General features: G+C 38.9%; 1 protein-coding gene across 2 annotated transcripts in view; it reads right to left on the bottom strand.

Moving 5' to 3' along the window:
* Window positions 1-20,432, bottom strand: part of MAN2B2 (mannosidase alpha class 2B member 2) — a 36,023-nt gene that overhangs the window by 4,236 nt on the left and 11,355 nt on the right. For both annotated transcript variants that reach the window (XM_054203109.1, XM_054203110.1), the window contains exons 6-14: window positions 18,517-18,689; window positions 17,051-17,166; window positions 15,878-16,055; window positions 12,559-12,757; window positions 7,511-7,701; window positions 6,466-6,652; window positions 5,450-5,583; window positions 3,055-3,311; window positions 927-1,118 (exon numbers count right to left, since the gene is read on the bottom strand). In XM_054203109.1, coding sequence (XP_054059084.1) covers window positions 927-1,118; window positions 3,055-3,311; window positions 5,450-5,583; window positions 6,466-6,652; window positions 7,511-7,701; window positions 12,559-12,757; window positions 15,878-16,055; window positions 17,051-17,166; window positions 18,517-18,689 — 1,627 coding nt within the window. The remainder of the gene's footprint in view (window positions 1-926; window positions 1,119-3,054; window positions 3,312-5,449; window positions 5,584-6,465; window positions 6,653-7,510; window positions 7,702-12,558; window positions 12,758-15,877; window positions 16,056-17,050; window positions 17,167-18,516; window positions 18,690-20,432) is intronic.

The raw sequence follows: 20,432 nt of genomic DNA, 5'->3' as shown, positions 1-20,432 counted from the left end.
GCAGAGTTTATAAAGTGGAGCACTTGACTGGTTATATCAAGACTTGACAGTCATTCATGATGTCACCCTCCACACAGACAACTTTCTGGCCTGTTTTCTATATATTTCACGTACAAGTACAATTATTTTAAATTTCAGTTTCATTTTCAAATGTACAGATATTCAACTCTGATATGCTACAATTTTCTTTAGTGTTGCAAGTGTAAAGAGGACTCTTAATTTGATTACAGATGCCCTGTTTTTCTCAAAGTTAACAACAAATGTTAAAATAATTATGACTCCCCTAAGCAACAAATTTACATTGTACACAACACATGTATTTTTTCAATCTGGGCAACGTTAATTTTGATGCAAGAATTCCACTGTTTTCCAAAAGTCCTTCTCAACTACAATCCTTGTACAATGCCATGTAAAGCAAAAGGCTTCCATCAAATAACCAGATTGAAAAGAGGGTTAAGGGGTTACAGGTTGATATAATTTTAACACAGAAAAGTAGCTAGTTCATCAGGGGTCAGAGTGACCTTGTGTTGGATTTATTTCTCCTTTCTCTAATCCGCTTGTAAGAAAGATATTCATAGTGGTACAAATGAACCATTATGTCCAAATTCCACCTATGTACAAAGATGTTAGCTGCAATTTTCATTGAATCGTATGGAACTAGGATCCCAACAGAAGCTGCACTACAAAATAAATCACAAAAGATAACTCTGAACAATCTTCACCTCTCCCTCCCTGCAGCAATATGTGCTATTTAAAGGAGCTGCATCCTCAGCACTACATTTACCAGATGCATGCTAGTTCTTCTGTCTAAATCCTAAACAGTACACAGAGCTCACTGTTTATGAGTAACTATACAGAATCAATCTCATGCATATCTACAGAGAATTAAAAGATTCTAGTCAAGTGAACCTGTAATCGTGTTGTACCTGTAGAAATACTGCCGTATCTCTGTCATCAAGTTTCCAGAAACCACTTCCAATCCCACTGCTTTTGATACTGGAACAGCTGAAGCATTTGGGGCAAATAAGTAGTTATCTGAAATGGGTCCTTTCATGACATCTCCATTCACATGGTACTCAAGGAACTCCTGGGTCAACTGGACAGTCTGGTTAGACTCTCTGTGAATCCACAGAAAGAGAAAAATTATGTTACTTACAAACACATTTTGTATATAATAGATGCAAAGCTGAAGTGCAACAGGAATTAGGCTGGGAACATAAGAAAAAAAAAAAAATCTGTTTCCTCAAAGTGGATAACTGATTTTATAAGATTTAGGAAATGAGGACGGCAGAGAATTAAAGTGCTTCCCATTAAGACATCTGTCAGTGTGTAAATAAATGGAGGTTTTGTGTCATTTTATACTTTCATAAAACAGAAACAACATCTGCATTAGCTCATTGTTTTGATGCAAGAGTTGCTACATGACCAAAACTTACCCATTGCCCAAAAATGAGGTACACTGCAACCTACTGATAAATAATCAGGTTCATTTAAATGATTTTGTAGCTAGGTAAATCAGCACGATGCAAGTTTCCATATTTAACGCTGGTAAACAAGTACAATGGCAACAGGATAACAAAATTTACACTCATTCAGTACCTACTTTATTCCCTCCTTTCTCCCCTGAAGCTTACAGTTAGCTATTCATGACTCTGTATCAGTCTTTGGAAAGTCACATGAAGGCAATTTGAGAGGCTATCACCCTTAGCTACCTGCTCTGCTCCTCCTTTGGAGCCTTGATGTCAAAACAGAAAAAAATCACTTCATCCGGCATATAAATTTAAACTGCCAACCATTTAAGCTAGTGTTAATACAACCACCTACAAATTGTAATGACTGAAGAGCAACACATATCCAAGTCTTTTCTACTACTCCTGTTATAGGACATTTCCAGTGCAGGGGCAGGACCTAGAAGTTCCAACTGTTGCAGCTAAACTCTATGAGGCTTCACAGTTGAAGATCCCAATTTTTTTTGGCCTTTCCTCCCGTTCTGACCTGATGCCTTGCTCTTTCCCATTAATCCAAAGCAAACTTGCTGAAACTCAAACATTCTGGGCTCACCTGAACGTTTGTGAAGGAAGTGAATATCCCATTTCTCCTACACACTGAATTACAGCTCTTGCTGCCTGCCAGAACAGGATGGAGAAAAATGGAATTTGCATTTAGGTTTTTATTCTTCTTCATTATATTGCTTACTATGTTCCTCATGGAATCTGGAAACAAGATCCAGAGGCACTTTGAGAAAGTACTTACTCCAAGGCTCTTAGTTAAGGCCCATCTGTACTTTAAAAGATGAATTTAACTATACTGTAAAACAAGTTCTTGGTCTAGGAGGCAGAAAGAGGTCTAGTAGTCACTAGGTCAATGTCAAAGGGGTCAAATCTTCTATCAGTACATAGTGGATGATCTGAATCCTGAGCAGGCAAAAAGTGGCACAGCTCCACTGAAGCTGAAGGAATTGGGCCAATCTGGAGCAGCCAAGTAGACAATCTGCAAAGCCAAATCTCACACTGATCTTGACTGTTCTTCCATTTTATCTGCCTGATTAAATGGAGTATCCTTAGTTAAATGTTTGCTGTCATAAAGCTTTGTAGTTTTTTGCCACAGAAAGAGTGATTCAGGACTTGCAAAACGCTACTGATGAGTAAGAGAAAGCTCTTGCTTTATCACTTAAGAGTCATTGTGTAGCTATAGTTTATGTGCTTACTTATTTATTTTTACTACAAACACACGTTCATAACCCTCTTTAGTTCTAAAGTACAATGAGATTCTGCTATCTACTAGTTAATACTGTGATATGTCATCTTAGATAGATTGCATGGTTAAACAGGACAACAACATTACATAAATAGCACGGAATCACACCTGTGCTAGTGGTATGTTTCCTGTAAAAAGGTGGGTGTGTGAACTGGAGATACAGAATTGTAAAGAATGTAAAGAACTTTTTTTTTGTTAAGTCTCGGAATTAAGGTAGATGATACTGTCCTTGGACTTATTTTTACACAGGGTTTTACAGAATCCAAGACATTATTAAAAACAAGCAGGCAATCTCACCTCTCTGTAATGCTGTGCATTAGATTTGTGTTTTGGTCAAACAAGACCTGGTAGCAGTTGTTAACCACAGGAAGCAACTGTCGATTTTGTTGATTTGCACGAGTTACGTCTTTTCGCTTGTACTTGACCGATCTTCCAATAAATGCAGACTGCTTACCATTCAAGGGTTTAACATTGTATTTTCTGTAGCTCAGACCACTTATTTCAACTAGGATATACAGATCATAGGTAGAATGGGACTCCGCTGAGCTTTGAACCTGTACGTTAACATACACAACAATGCTCCGTTACAGGAAATTAATTAGCAAGGCAACTATCTTCATGTGTTATAAGCACTAAATCACAAAAATTAACTACTACTTTAAAAGTAAGTTTCTAAACATGCCATTCTTATAATTCTCAATTATAATGAAGATCCAAGCTGCCTTTAATTGGGAGTTTGGTAAACCTGGATTAAGTTTAGCCTTTCTAGTGAAGGAAAGAGAGTCACTAAGCAAATGACAAAGTTATATCTTATTTTAATGTGAATATGGAATCGTAGATCTTGATTTAAGATTGCATTGCAAAATGTCTATATGAGCAGAAATAATCACAAATTAAACTAATCAGCCATGACAGAAAAGAGATGGAAACATAAGGGATGTGACTACTGCAAGTATGAGAAAACTCATGGCAAGAGGAGGAGGTACCCAGATATGCCCCTCACCTTAAGGTGGAGAGGGAGGTAGAAGCACATGGCATACTCTTGAACAGTAAACAGAACACCCGTATTACTTAATATCAAAATAACTTAAACAACAGTTTTTAATCACCTTTCAATTACATGTATCCTGTCCATTAATGTTATTTAATTTAGTACTACTTTCAGTTTTGGGCAAGAAAATGGGACTAGATAAATACTGTACAGATTATATGGACAAAGAGGTTAGTTATGACTAACCAGAAATTGAAACAAGTTGTCTGTACCTTCCCATTGTGGACTGGCATATGTCCAGTTACTCACGTCGCAGACCTCCAAACCTTAGTGGTATCAACAGGGCCTACTCCCATTCTCTCCCTTCACTGTACAACTCACGAATGCAGTGCAGAAGGCGGCAGAGCACTTGCCAACCCTCAATTCCTCTCAGACACATACATCAGGGTTCTGAGCTAAAGACTTCTTTCTCTCAAAAGGAAGGAGTGTGTGATATGAATGCACTTTTGAACAGTACATACTGGAAGAAAAAGACCCCAAACCACCTTCTCATTACTGGTAAAGAGACTTCACTTAGCCTCAAGTGACTATCCACATGCACATATGGGTAATTTCTAGCAGAAGAGAGTACAGACCAACTCTAGAACAGAGAACTTTGTCTTTTTAAAATAACAACAGCTTGACTTCAGGGCATGCTAAATCTTGAAATGAAGGCTTTAAATACATGTCAATCTCCTCCTTGTATCTTACAAGGCTAAAGTAATTCACACAGCGGGACTTTTGGGAGGTAAGTGGTTGACAAATAACCATGATCATGTACTAACCCAAGAGACTGATGGTTTCCAGATAAAGGCAGTATGGTCTTACACCACCATTACGTATATATACAGGAACAGGAGACAGCCGTTGTGTATCACTACCTGACTACAATGTGCCTAGATGCATAGCGGTAGTCATAAGCCACAGATAATAGAAACTCTTGTCCAGCTGGCACAACTTGCTGAGCTACCTGGCATCTCAGGGACAGAGGAGAGCATCTGGAATTGTGTCACACCTCTTCAGGCCTTACGTGCAGGAGGGATTCCTACAGGTTTATCAAGCCATTGATGATGAGCCACTCTCTACAGCAGATGCTCCTGAGAAAGGCTAGTGATAGCTGTCATTTGAGGCCACTTTCTTCCCTCCAAGGGAACACCTGGCCTTGTCTTGGAACTTGTCTGTGACAGAATGAACTGTCATGTCAGCTGACTGCCACCAGTTTCTTTTGAGCTCGTAACTAAGACCTACATTTCTGAAATCTCTTCTCCTCCCCGAGGCAATCTGTCAATTGTACAAACAGGACTGTGAATTGTAGGGCAGGGCTTCAACCATAAAGGCTTTATTGGAAACTGTTTTTTATAGAAAGAAAAGCAAGATAACAAGTGCCAGGTCACACACAGCAGGCATGCAAGGGACAAACCAAACACACTAGAAGAGCAGGAAGCCCTTTTGGACATTAAAAAAAAATTCCTAGTTGAGAGAACAGACAAGTGAAAAAAAAAATCACTTGGAGGACTTGGAGAATCTCAGTTTGAACTAATACTTGTTTTCACTGTAATACTATGTATTACCACACTTTGACAAGAGGTAGGATCAAGTCATCAAAAACTGACAAGTGAAAGAACAGAAGAACAGCAGCAGAAAGACACAAAGTCGGAGTACCTGTGCCGGTACAGAATGTCCCAGTTCATCATATACACTCATTTCCAAGTGGCTGACAGAAACTGCGACAAAGGTAGTGATGTTCCATGCCAGTGGATTATAGACAACAACATACTGGTCAACATCTGGAGCACCTTTGTGAATGCAAACAAAGCTATCAGTCACTAAAATGATTTATTTTTAAAATGTGGTATTAAAAAGTACTTGAAAGATACAACCATCTTACAAAATTCTAACATGAAGGCCCACAGTAAAACTTCATGACTGAAAAAAGGAAACACTTTATAGTACTTCATAATAACCTCTTCTGCTTTATTCTTCTATTCTTTACTCAATAAAAAGAGACCATGTGTTCAGAAAATGACACCTGAGTTGAATGTAAATGCATTTAGTGAAAATAAGCAGCTTACCACAACTTATTGTCAAGCAGTATTAACTTTATCAGAGTTATACAGAAGATCAAATGAGAAGTCTAATCTGAAAACAAGCCTGTAAAAAACCAAATCAGCTTGTTGCGCAGCTGTCCTGGTTTGAGGTAAAACAGAAAACAGAACCACGGCACTGCTTACTTTGACAGTTTAAAAAGTTTCCAAAGTGAAGATAGAAGGGAATGTACAGTCTTTAGAATAGACTCCTTGAAAATTATTTTACATTTTTTACACAAGTCGGCAGTACACTATAACAAGATCTGTTTTACCTGTGACTCTGCTTCTTACCACGTGAAATCTTACGTTGCACAGTAAGGTTAGCTCAGTAATTACCCCGATCAGCACCTCTTTCTCCCCTCTGTTTTACAACTGAGGTCTGAGTCTGGGAGCCAGATCTAATGCACTGGGGTAGAGTTCTGCCTAACATCAGTTTATGCCTCAGGTCTAGCAGGTCTCATAAGGCAAACAGGATTTTCCAGACGTGGTTTGTGAAACTTAGGTGGTACATAGCATGTTGATTATTTTGAAGGAAAACACGATAGCTTTCATAAGCTAGCCTAAAATTGGAAAAGCTGTGTTAAAAAGTACCTGGTATTCCTGAGTCATTAATGTAAATGGAAGAATAGACCTCTCCGTTCTTCTTTGCATTGTTCATGTCCATAATTATGGAAGCCATTAACTTCTTTACGTTGAACATTCCATACATCAAGTTATTCGTGTACATGTCCTTCACCTTGGGAGACTCTGTGCCTGTTATACCATCGTGGTGCTGGACCTTACATTTAAGAGTAGTTTGAAAGGTCTCAATGCAACAGGATGACGACTTCAGGTTTGCATTTGCATTAACATGGTTCACTAACCTTCAGACATATTACTTAAAATAGTAAGGTATTTCAGCGATATTCACAGATTCACATTTTGCCTATTACAAATTGCTATATATAGAATGAAATGGTCAAAGACAAGAGGCACACAGATTTCCCTCTATACATATTCCTATTTTAATATTTAGAAATTACTGAAGTTATATACTTAGAGGAAAAAAAAATACAAGTTACGAAAAACAAGAATGCAGCAAAACTACTGTAATGATACAGGTTTTTCATTTCCTACTAAGATCTGGTCAATAACTTAGCTGACAAAATATTTATTACCCGCAAAAGCACTGAGGCCTCTAAATGGTTAACGGTATGAGGCTGATCATTTAGCTGAACTTTGAAGAAACAAATCTGTCCTTCCTCTTCTAACTTGCAGAAGTAGAGATTATCAGAAATTTTCAGTTAGTTCAGTTTTTGTTTGTTTGCTTGATGTTTAAAAAACATTTTGTAAATAATAAAACTAACATTAAGAAAAGGAATTTTATGGGCAAAGTTTAAAACCACATACTCTTTCACCGGCTGAAGAAAACATTTGCCAGTAACCATGTCTTGAATGCATGGCTAAGGGGCTGAAGGCATGTTTCAAGACAGTTTTTTGAAAAATTGCTCTATTTTTTACTTATGACTTGCTAAGGGGTAAAGTTATTTCTAAAACCATAAAAGCAACCTCGAGACACTCCAGCTGAAATGCTCCAAAGCTTTACCTTTGGGTAATAAACATTTTCATTCAAATTAAAAAATAAAGCAATATTTACCTCTGAAACTGCCCATCTAAGGCTCTGAAGTTGCCTTAAGGCTCTACATTTGCAAATAGAACTTGCTGGGTGTTTCCGGACGTACTGTGTGAAAAAGGACTCTCCAGCATAAAGCAGTGAACTTGCTTTCCTTGCGATTCCTTTTAATGTGCTCCGAGAAGTATAAAACCCAGTCCATGCTTGAAATGGCTCTGTTAAGAGTTGAACAAATCCAATACATGTCAAAATTACCATTTCAGTTATCACTTATTTGTTATCTATTAGACTACTACTGTATAGCTTGGATGGAACCTGCTGTGGGTTTACACATCAGCCATCAAATGGAATAGTCATAGGCCCTACAAAGAAGCACAGCCATAAACGTGCAATTTGGAAAACTACAGTTTTTTCTACAGGCCTAGTAACAAGAGTGTTAATGCAAAGCCGTTATCAATTAAATTGTGTTTGCAGAAATTTCTTCTTTGTGGATCTGCACAAAACAACTTTAGAAGTTTCACTGAAGGATATTTTATTACTCATTAATAAAGTGGATTATAATCCTTGCTTAGTGCTTGATACAAGCTCTCTGTATTCCCCTCTTCTACTCAAAGGGATTTTTCTTAAATTTCATTTCCTCAAAATGGAGTAGAGACAGTGATGTGGTAACCTGACTCCAAAGTACTGCAGCACTTCAAGCTACATCAAAAGATGCCATCAAGTGGCCAGTAGAAAGTATTTCAACAGTTAATTTGTGCTAATATGTTCCAGTATCCCTTACAGTAAACTATGAAAACTAGTATTTGTTTTCAAAACCTCCAAATCCCTTAGTGAGTTTTGTTTGTTTGTTTGTTTTGAGGGGAATTTTTTTCTAAATATACCACTGTTAAACAGTTTTTCCAGAGAGAAATGTCAGAAAGTGCTTTACAAAGTGCATATATTCAACTGTAACAAGCTGCTATCAGCCTAGGATCAAAGGCAACAATTAGAAATCTGGATCTTTTGCTCAAAAACTCCAGGACAAAATCTTTTTCGCCTGAAAAATGCTAGAAGTTCAAATAGAGTGAATTCAATTTCAGTTTTCAAGGTTACAAGCAGAAGAGTCACATATGCATGCTAGCACGGTACAATGAATGCAGAGTAGAAAAAGGAAATACTTATCTAGGACTTAAAACTTGAGTTTCCAAGGCATATGTCAGAAGTGACACTGAGCCCAATAAGTGACTCATAATAAAATGGCATAGAAAGAATGAGAGAGGATTAATCATCAAGAAGCAAAACAGTATGTGGGAGAAAGTGCACTCAAACCTATACCGCAATTGCAAGGCACAGTTAAGTCGTTTGGGGAAGAAATTGCATCTATGTGTGGGCACCCACCTGGAACATTGAAGGTGCCGCTATTACGCAAGCTAATGGCAATTGACTACTGCCTGTAAATTATGCCACAAGATACAGGTAAGAGCCCAGATGTAAAAGGATATTAGCACTCAAAAACTGGCAGTGCATTTATCAGCAAGTTGTTAGATTTGACATGATCCCTAGAGGGAGGTGAGTAAGGGATCAGTCCATGCAATGATTCATAGGAAGCAATAGTTATTTTTATTCATTTAAAAGTTAACAGACATGTTACAGAATATTGGATGTATAAGCTAAATTTGGGTTGTAATAGTCTGAGATATACATCCCCAGTGCCAAAAAATGCGATGAAGTAGTGGTAGCTACAATTATATAAAAAGGTATTTTAATGATACCAGTGACATTTTAATGATAATCCAGGCAATGAAACAGATTAACGAGTTTAGAAACTGAGAAGTTAGCTGTGTCTTCTCTCTGCATACTTCGATATGAGGCCTAAACCAGTAAATTTACTGGGGAAAAGGATTAAAGAGATGTTGGGTATGGCATGCCTTCTTTCATATCTTCCCAGTACTTTTCAGCGCTGCTTGATACGCTAAGGTAGCACAGCAAGTAAGGAGCAAGCAAGCAAGCAACAAGCAGCTGCAATGAATTTGTGTCACAGCATACTATGACATTTCAGAAATACAGATGGTATTTTTACTTTTTGAGACTTCAGTTACAACACAATTTTCTTTTCCCCAGAACTTAAAACTGTTTTCTTTAATGAAAAAGATGAATCGTTCTCCTAGAGCCACGAGAGGCTTTCAGGGTTCATCTACATTAGTGTTTTGTTTGGACCACGAACGTGCTTTTGAAGTGAATCTACCAGCCATCCTTACCTAGTATTTGCAGTATATAAAAGATTGGATTTGGAGCTGACAAACTGGATTCCTGACAGTATGTAACAAGCATTAATGGGCTCCATATGACCAGATTATATCCAGTTTCCCTCGAATTACATATAGAATCATAGAATCATGAAATTGTTAGGGTTGGAAGGAACCTTAAAGATCCTCTAGTTCCAACCCCCCTGCCATGGGCAGGGACACCTCGCACTAGATCAGGTTGCTCAGAGCCCCATCCAGCCTGGCCTTGAACGCTTCCAGGGATGGGGTTTCCACCACCTCCCTGGGCAACCTGTTCCAGTGTCTCACCCTCATGGTGAAGAACTTCTTCCTAACGTCCAGTCTGAATCGACCCATCTCTAGTTTTAATCCATTCCCTCTAGTCCTACCATTACCCCACATCCTAAAAGTCCCTCACCAGCTTCCTTGTAGGCCCCCTTAAGATACTGGTAGGCCACTATAAGGTCTCCTCGGAGCCTTCTTTTCTCCAGACTGAACAACACCAACTCTCTCAGTCTGTCCTCATAGGAGAGGTGCTCCAGCCCTCGGATCATCCTCGTGGCCCTTCTCTGGACACATTCCAGCACGTCCATATCTCTCTTGTAGTAGGGGCTCCAGAATTGGATGCAGTACTCCAGGTGGGGTCTCACGAGAGTGGAGTAGAGGGGGAGAAACACCTTCCTCGACCTGCTGGCCACGCTTCTCCTGATGCAGCCCAGGATATGATTTGGCTTTCTGGGCTGCTAGCGCACACTGACAGCTCATGTTGAGCTTCTTGTCTACCAGCACCCCCAAGTCCTTTTCTTCAGGGCTGCTCTCAGGCCAGTCACTGCCCAGCCTATATCGGTGCTTGGGATTGCCCCGACCCAAATGGGGAGGACCCTGCACTTGGTCGTGTCGAACTTCATGAGGTTGGCATGGGCCCCCCTCTCCAGCCTGTCAAGGTCCCTCTGGATGGCATCCCTTCCCTCCAGCGTGTCAGCTGCCCCACACAGCTTGGTGTCGTTGGTAAACTTGCTGAGGGTGCACTCTATGCCACCGTCCATGTTGCTGACAAAGATGTTAAACAAGACCAGTCCCAGTACTGATCCTTGAGGGACTCCACTTGTCACTGGCCTCCACTTGCACATGGACCCATTGACAGCCACTCTTTGGGTGCGGCCGTCAAGCCAGTTCTTTATCCACTGAATTGTCAGTTCATCAAACCCATATTTTATCAACTTGGAGACCAGAATGTCATGCGGGACAGTGTCAAAGGCTTTGCGCAGATCCAGGTAAGTGATGTCAGTTGCTCTCCCCTTGTCTATTGATGTTGTGACCTTCTCATAGAAGGCGACCAAGTTTGTCAGGCACGATTTGCCCTTGGTGAAGCTGTGTTGATTGTACCAAATCACCTCTTCGTTATTCTTCTGCCTCAGCAGTGCCTCCAGCAGGATCTGCTCCATAATCTTACCAGGCATGGGGGTGAGACTGACTGGCCTGTAGTTCCCTGGTTCCTCCTTCTTTCCCTTTTTGAAAATAGGAATTATGTTTCCCCTTTTCTAGTCAGTGGGGACTTCACCAGACTGTCATGACTTTTGGAATATAATAGAGAGTGGTTTAGCAACCTCATCCGCCAGTTTCTTCAGTACCCATGGGTGTATCCCATCAGGTCCCATGGACTGTTCACTTTCAGGTTCATCAGATGGTCACGAATCTGATCATCACCATCTAGCGTGGACATCAAATCCTCAGCACCAACTGTTTTACTTTGACCACTCCTATTCCACTGTACTAACAAAGAGGTACCCTAAGAGCTTTCAGATTGCCTTGGTCTTTTGGTTACCTGCCTTGCTTCTCCTTCAGACATTCTACTCCATGTTGCGTTTCCCATCTCTGCTCTAATCTATGCATAATTCAGTTCTTTTAAACAGTAGGGTCATGGCTGTATTTGGCCATGCATCCATCTCTTTCTACATATCTTTCAGTTTATCAGCTTCCTTTCAGTTCCCTGGATCCTGGAGCACAGTGTCCTTACTACAGATCATTTTTGGGGAAGAGAGGCATAACACACACATCTAATACTGCAGAATACCTAGGAGACTACAGGTTATTTGTGCATGCTAACGTGTGTGAGGCAGACAAAAGAATGAATTCCAAGTTAAATGTCCAAAATGAAACAAATAGTCAAAATCTGTATTTAAAGCAGAATGAATCCTAGGATCTCAGCTTTGGAGAGTTCAGACAGGACTCCTCCAATGTCACACGAGACTTCTTGTATTAGTTGTGCCACTACACCTCTGCAAAGCACCTTTGCTACCACTGCTGCCTGCTAATCAGTTTGCAGTCTTTTTTCCTTCATCCATCCACTGAATTCAGTCAGGTAGCCTAGGCCTACAGGTTTATCTCATTGCTCACTGTTTTCACTGTAACAGAATCTAATTAGTGCAGTATCTATACATTTCCTCAGGTCATTAAAAAAACATGGATGACGTTACACACATTAATATCCCTTGGGCTTAGCCTTCCTTTGCACTCTATTGTTACTCAAAGACTGCAAAACAAAAAACTCAAGTTAGATTTCTTGACAAGTTTGCCTATTTCTACACTCTTTCTTCCACCCATTTCTTCCACCGGTCACAAAGAAATATTCTAACCACTGCCCTACCATCTTTCTTATAACACTAAGTTGGGATCAACTTGTCTATTTGATGACACCTGGTAGTGTAAATAAACGTTATAAGGAGATGGTGGTTTTCCTCTTTATTTCTCATTTTCTCAATTTCTCTTTATTAAAATTTTAAATACATACATTTGAGGCAGACATTATGCAGTTGTGAACTTAATTACCTGTTGAATATGGAAGAAAGTCTTGAGAGTCCCGAATTTCCCATGTAAGATTTCTGTTATAAATTGCTTGGAAGTAATCACCAACAGTGGCATACTGGACAGTCACTCCAAACTCATCAGAATGCTTGTTAATATAATCCAACAACAGGTCCATATTGGAGTACTGAACGGATGCATTAAAGAACTGTTTGTCACAGCCCTGAAATTCCAAAAACAGAACAGCCAAATGACTTTGGGTCATGTAATTTAGAAGGATCTTTTTTAACAGTAGTCCATGTCAAAGTGGTATTTCTTTTGATCTTGACTGCCCATATAAAAGCTATTTGTTACAAATGTCAAGAATGGGTAGGGTTACTTGCACAGATCAGCTGATAACCAGCATTACAGATAGGGGAGAAGTGTGTTGACACTCCATATTGTGCAAGAGCATGAAATTTCGCTGTAGCAATTGGAAAATGCATGCATACATGCCTGGAAAGACAACCTTTTCATACTGCATTTCTCCCACTTAGCAGAAAATAAGGAAGTTCTTATTTTTATATAATAAGAAATTTATATAATAAGAACTTCCTTATTTTCTCCTGTTAAGAATGCTTACAGCTTTCGGAAGTGCTGAGGACGTGATGTGAAACAAAACAATCTGGACAGAGATCTCTGTACTACAAATGTCTCACAATGTGTTGCTGATCCCCCATCATGACAGTAGACTATAGTACTTCTGATGCTCATCCAAATAGTTAAGAGAGGTGATACACTGTGTATTAAATAATCTTTTTTTTTGAGCATGCTTGCACAACTTCTGCCTTCTGTTGGAGGCATCTCAATACAGACTATCTGCATGTACAAACAGTTAAAAAAAGGTGTCAGTAAGCACACCTTTGTTCAACTACAGTAGCTGAACAGGAAAATGAAAATCAATGAGCCACGGCACCACGTATATTCTTATAGTATCGGTATAGGCATTGATCTGAAGCACAATAACATGCTAAGATACCTCCTCCACATAAAAAGGCCTAATAGAAGCCTTCCAACACTGACACCAGCTTAAACACATCCTCATCTTCATGTCTCTGAGCCTGAGACAGAAAACATTGCCCAACTTAATCCTGATCTCATTTTCAAAATAAAGATGCTCTCAGCAATTTGTCTTCAAAGCTTAGCAGATGCTTGAAGAAATAGCCAAGGAGGCTCTATTTTCTTTGCAATCCCATCTTCTACTTTACCCGATGAGTTCAAAGAGTTTAACCTGATGAGCTGAACCCATTCAACTCATGAATGAGCTGAACCTGATGATTACTCTCCCTTCTCTTTCCCAGATATGAGTGCCACCCCCATTCCCCTCCCATTTCCTAGGTGTGTCAAGTAAGGTCACTGTCACATCCTTTATGAATCCTAGTGCACACGCACTGTCCCTCAGACTAACAGAGTAAGTCACTGATGAGAAAAGTGGAAATTCTACTTCCAAACCAGAAAGTTCTTCTGAGATACCCAGAAATCTTCTGCATGCATATAACAGAAACTGTGAAACAACTTCAAACTGGAATGAGCTACTAAAACATACCAAACTGAAAAATGCAGTAGTTAGTGCAAACCAGACTTCCAAATGTTGACTCTAATTAAATTTGTGGAGAGGAAGTAATATGTTTACCAGTCAAAACTACTTCACATATGCAAAGTACTACTTCCAGCTCATGATCCAAGACGACTTCCTCATAAAAAGCAGACACCTGGCACCACAGAAGGGGATGCGCTGGGCTGGCAGACTCCACTCACACTGACACAGAACATAGTAGCTGAGGAACACCGTAGTTCAGCAGAATAAGGATTTCCAAGAGAACTTGCTGTAGTTAGTCATCACATCCACACAGTCCAAAAAATGTCTCAAGGATCAGTTCCAGTGCTTAAGACAATTCCATCCCCCTGCTACATCTGCTGCTATGGCCTCTACAGAGGCAGGTTTGAACTTTTACACTGCCCCACAGCCCAGTGCCTCCTCCTGCACAACCAGCTGCTTTAGATCATGAAGAAACACTTGTTTGTCCACATAACTCATCACAAAAGTGCCAACAGTCTGGGTGTGAGGTCTGACCTTAAATGGGAAGGTGTGTATTTCCTGTTTTTTTTTTAACTGAAGGGAAAAAAATAATATCTAAGTACTCCAAAGTATTTGTAATCACAAAAAAATAGCTAAGCTTAACTACAGAGGTATCCATATATCTATTTCTCTCTACTTCTTTACATAGCACTATGAATGGGTAACAAACTTTTATTACTTTATTTAAAGCTCATTATCACAAGCACACAAATCAGGAAATCAGAGGCTGAAATTTTCTTACGTTACTGCAAAACTGCAAGTTGGGATCTAGACATTTGGAATTTATTTATACCATTCAAAACTCCCTCCTCCCCATTTCAGCATAACCTTCACTATAGCACTACTACAGAGTATTATATCCGACTTCTCCTCTCACTCTCTTAAAAAAAAAAAAATCATTATAAGCAATAGTGTCACAAACACGGGAGAAAAACAAATCAGTGACTCAAAGCTGCGTCAGAAAATGTTTGCTTCTCTTTGCAACAACAGATATTGTGGTGAAATAGCCACCTTCAGAACACACATCAGCCTTTAACATTGTAATTATGAGACCTACAGCATCCATCAAAATTCAAACAACAGACTATACATTTGGTTTAGATAATGTTATTCTTTCCTAAGACTAGGACTTAAAAATAGTAAGAGTACATCAGTGCTAGGTGTACATGCAGGATGTAATTAACACAGCGTATTGCTGAAAAAAGCATCTGGATGACCAAGCTGGGATATGCTTCTGTTTCTAACGAAAATACAAAGACTACATATGAAAATGATTACACAACACTTAGAAAAGACGTTGTCTACCTAATGAACAATACATTTTCTTTGTAATGCTACAGTTGTTGTTAACATAGAGTTATGTCGCGCTAAGCAGTAATGTAAACAGATCACTTAAATAGACAAAACAAGGACAGAAAAAAGGAAGCAATATTGCAACACATAGTTTTGCAAGAGGTTATCTTTACAATTTTGTCACAACTCTTTCTATATTAAGTAGGGTGGAAGACGTGGTAGGCAGCTGGCAGACTGTACAAGGAAGTTCTAGTTTTTAAAAGTCATTACCAAACAGACATTTGGGTCCCACTTACTAGAAAAACACTTTACCGACATGTGGTTTGCACCTGCATTTTTGCAGTACATACTGTAGCAAAGCACCACCTACCTACTGCTCATTACTGTAGGTGTACTTGCCATTTCTAAAGCAAATGCTGATCATGCACTTACCCATGGCCACAAAACATCACTCGTTCGGAACCAGGCTGCTCTCTCCTTAATGTTTGCCACCATGGTTTGTGCATACAGATTAATGTTAGTATCTGTAACAGGGAGACTCATGTTTGGATAAACACCATCTTTTGGTGGATCTGGGAAAGCTGCAATTCCATTCCAATAAAATCCTGATCTAAATAGAAGGAAAAAGCCATAAGTTATAAACAGGATTTATTCAACTGGGAAAAACACATCAAAAGGTGCTGGGATAAAATGCAAAGACACAGGGAATAAGAAGCAAAAAAAATCCATTTTATATTCATTGCTAGTATTTAGGCTTTAGAGTTTATTTGGGGGTGGAGGTAGGGGGAAGGTTCTCCAGTTTGTTTTTTGCACTGTGCAACTTTCCAAGTCCCTGCTGTTTGCTGGCACAGAACAAAGAAACCATAGGACAAAACAGCAAGCTTTGTAACAATGAGGATGTTCCCCCAAATAGGCTTCATTTACAAAGAGTATTTTACTGGATAAGCCAATGAGCAAAATAAAGTTTTAAAAAGCTCTCAGATTTTTCACAAAGTGAATGCAAAATTTTAGTTGCTTTAGTATATACACAGATAATTTACACAATCTCAGCACAATATAATGCTGAAAATCTCCCATAGAAAAATCAATTAGCTAACAGCTAATAGTCCATACTGCGCTTCCTGGAGTTTTTAAATCTTAACTTTACAGGTAGAGAAACAAAAACCCAGTCCTGCTTTGGACATTTTCTGTTTACAGCAATTGATTTGTTTCATATTTTTATTCTATATTTATTGATAAGGACTGACATGATACACGTAATGTAGATGAAAGCCGTAGCTGTGTTCCAAGCCTCCTGGTGCTAGAAAACATTTTTTAAGCCTGTCAATATTTTGAAGTATTTTTAATGCCTGTCAGTAGTAAGTGTCACTTTTGAGGATTCAATTGTTAGGTACTGAGCAAATGTCAAGTATTATGGTGGGTAGCTGGGGATGCTCAATAATCCTGACTCAGATCTAGAGTCTAGACATCTCCTTGACCTACTGCAAGTCAGGAGAAAGCAGTAGAATACTGTTGAGATAAAAAAGTCAAAGCAAATGCTTAACTCCAACAATATAAACTCTCAGAAGTAATCAATATTTCTGCCTATTTGGGAAATCTTCAGACCTGTTTGAAAAAGGTATTTGCGATGGGGTACAGTAGCTGTACTGATCCATAACATGGGTGAAGATCTCCTGTCTTTCAGATAAGGAAGGAGAGCCCTGCCATACAAACTGAAGCTTCTGGAAAACAAAAAAGGTAAGAAACCGTTACCCTTGCAGAAGCACAGAGATACCATTATGAACAACTTAACACTCCAGAGTGCCCATCTTCCCTTCCCCCACTTGTAACACTTTGTGCTTGTGCTTGCACTTGTAACACATAAGTGCTTTTACTTAAGACCAGCCAATGGTACCTCAAGCAAGGTGACACACGATATATACTATAGGAGGCTACAGAATCATAGAATGGTTTCGGTTGGAAGGGATCTTAAAGATCATCTAGTTCCAACCCTGATACATATAGTGTTGTGTCTTTCTATTCCAATTAATGGAGAAGGAGAGGAGGCGTCACAGTGCCAGAATATTGCTAAAATCCAGATGTAAGCCTAGCTTACCACAGGCATTACTCCTCACTTGTTTCAGTGGAAGCTGAACACCCATAAGCGAGGAAAGATCCAGATGTAGTCTGGATTGCACTGTAGTCAGTGGGAATCAATGTTTAATCAACTGAAACAGAATTTTTACAGTTTTGAAAGCCTCCAGACTGTTAGATGCCAGAAAAAAATTAGATGGGAAAAGATTGTCAAAAACTCAGAATTTCGCAGAATGGAAGTATCACAACTCATTGCCGACATAAGGTGGGAGGTTCTGGCTTCACCAAATTTTACAGGAATTCTGTTGTCTTCTTCAGAGATGCTTGAGTTTCACACAGGATTCATAAAAACTGCCTAATGTCCAGCTCATACTAGTGAAAGCCCTTATTTTCACGTAATTTACTGTGTAAAACTGATGACACATCGGAGTCCAGTATTGTCATATGAAAAGAAAAACATTTACTATGTATGGGACACTGTGCAAGAGAAGACAAAACATGAAACAAAACCTGAATTCAGGAAAAACTATTAGCTGCCACCCTAACTGACCTAGTACTGTCACTTTTACAGGCACAAATAAGTGTTCCAAGCATGACAACCACCGTGACCAAACATACACACTACACTTCAAAACAGTCTATAAAAACCCAACATATCTAAGATTTTCTCAAGGAAAGCTGAAACCCATTCTAGATGCCTCCAGCTCCAACGCTCCTAATTCAATGTCCACTTACGCCTTGCCCAACTGCCTGCATTTTATGTCTTCTTCAGGATAGACTGTATTTTATCCTTCACCAGAAGTCACGAAAATATTACGGACCATATTACATGGATTCAATACATTTCACTATGACCACACGCAATTAACATGTCACTTTTAGAGAAGAAATACCTACATTTTCTTGCACAGATCAGAGGGATGCTTATCTTAATGTCATCATTTAAATGACTGTAAGTAGAGGCTGGCAATGGGTTCCATTCTGAAGGGTATTTTTACCTTGTTTTTCTGCATGTCAGCCTTCAGATCATAGTCAATCCGAGAAATAAGATGAGCATTAAAACCAGCCAGAGCAAAAAGTGTTGGTGTTGTAGCTGAAGCACCAAAAGGATCGACATGCCAAGAAAACTGGGGTCTGATCCCAAAAGTTTCATACAAAAATCCATGGCCTTCTGCAAAGCAAAATTTGTTTACGTTAGGAACACTTCTACAAGTTCATTTTGTAAATGTAATGGACATATAGCATTATAGATAAGCACTAAAAGGATAACTCTTTGTTGCTGTTTTCCAAACCATTCAAGGTTTCAGGAATTTAATGATTCACAGCAGGAAATTTCATACTGACAGTATTTATTTTGCTATGCCAAGTATAACTTATTAACATCATAAAAGATGAACAACAAAACCGAATTATGATTAGAGACTGGCCTGGGAAAAAGTACTTAGATATAGATTAGGTTAAGGCTAATAGCCAGGTTGGAGTCTGCATGAAAACAATAAGCTGTGTTTTAGTTTGTGTTTGCTCTAAACATACCACCCATTCTCAGAAAATTTCAGTCTCATATCAATGACAAAGGGACAGGGAAGACATCCCATAAACAAAATGAGTATGAATATGATCCTCAATTGTAAAAAAAAAAAAAAAAAAAAAAGAAAAAACCCAAAGGTTCAGAGCAATCTTGATACAAGATGTTATTTACAAACAATGTTATTAATTTCGTATTGAAATGGATTTCAAAAAAAGAAACCCCCAAACCAGAAAGGCCAGACAATAAACTCAGACAAACCATTTGAATCAAAGTAAAACAACCAGCTAAGCAGTAGATTTTATTAAGAACTCCAGTATATTGCACTAGGATCTTCATCATATTGGAAAAAAAAAAAAAAAAAAAAAAAGAAATTGCAGACTTTAATTACTTAGTTCTGGAACTGGGCTCAGAACTATTTGAAAATAAAACCGTACCTTCCCCATTCTGGACTAACGCCATTCCAAATTTTAATATCATATTTGAATAACTGAGGTTGCAAGGCATTCTCTTTTCACTTCATCTTTCCCATGGTTAATGTCTTCTCTAGAGAAAATATTCACAAACCATGTGTTCATTTTAACCCTTCTAACTGAAGCACAGTTTAGGCTGAGTTTGCTAGGCTTTTCCAAAATGCAGTTGGCTGGACAGACAGGAGAAGACATGAAATGTAGACCCCAAATGCTTGCACTGGCTTTGCCTTCTCAAGATGAACTCCACACACAATGTAAGGATACAGTTTTTTCGGTTTGTATGTACTCAACCTGAGCAGAGTGCTTTCAAGAAAAATATACGGGAATTTTGAAATATATTACTATCTTTGTTCCTGCTGAATAAATTACCAAATTTGAATTTTCTTTTTTAAAAAAACTATGTTTATACACAGAATGAAAGATTAAATTAGAAATAATGGGTTTTGCAGCTAACTCCAATGAAAGAAAAAGCTATAATTGCATTTGACAAAAGGACTCTTCAGTCAATGTCAGTGTTTTCATTGGAGAAGTCCTGAGTTTGGTGTACTAAGTCCATATAACAACCTTTAAACACAGGAGTCAGATGAGGAAAAAAAAAAATAATCTTCATTCCCTCTCCTCCTTTTGGCCAGAGTATAATGCAGTGACTCACTGAGATGCAAAAGCAGTTTCCATCCCTGTGCTCCTGATAAACACTGACAAGCAAGGAACAAGGACAGTGGTGCTACGCAGTCAGATTCAGCAAACGATAACAGTGTTTTCTGACCCTTTACTCTCCCATGTAGGAATCTGCCCAGAGTGTAGCCCTAAAACGGTCAGGGTTTGTATCAGCCATGACATACAGCTGGTGCTAATACATCCCCTCCCACCCCAAAAAAACATACTACTCCCTCATGGCATATTATAGGCATCTATA

Source organism: Rissa tridactyla, chromosome 5 (assembly GCF_028500815.1).
Source record: "Rissa tridactyla isolate bRisTri1 chromosome 5, bRisTri1.patW.cur.20221130, whole genome shotgun sequence".
NCBI classification, from domain to species: Eukaryota; Metazoa; Chordata; class Aves; order Charadriiformes; family Laridae; genus Rissa; species Rissa tridactyla.
The sequence above is the reverse complement of the archived record's forward strand: the minus strand, read 5'-3'. Positions and strand labels throughout refer to the sequence as shown.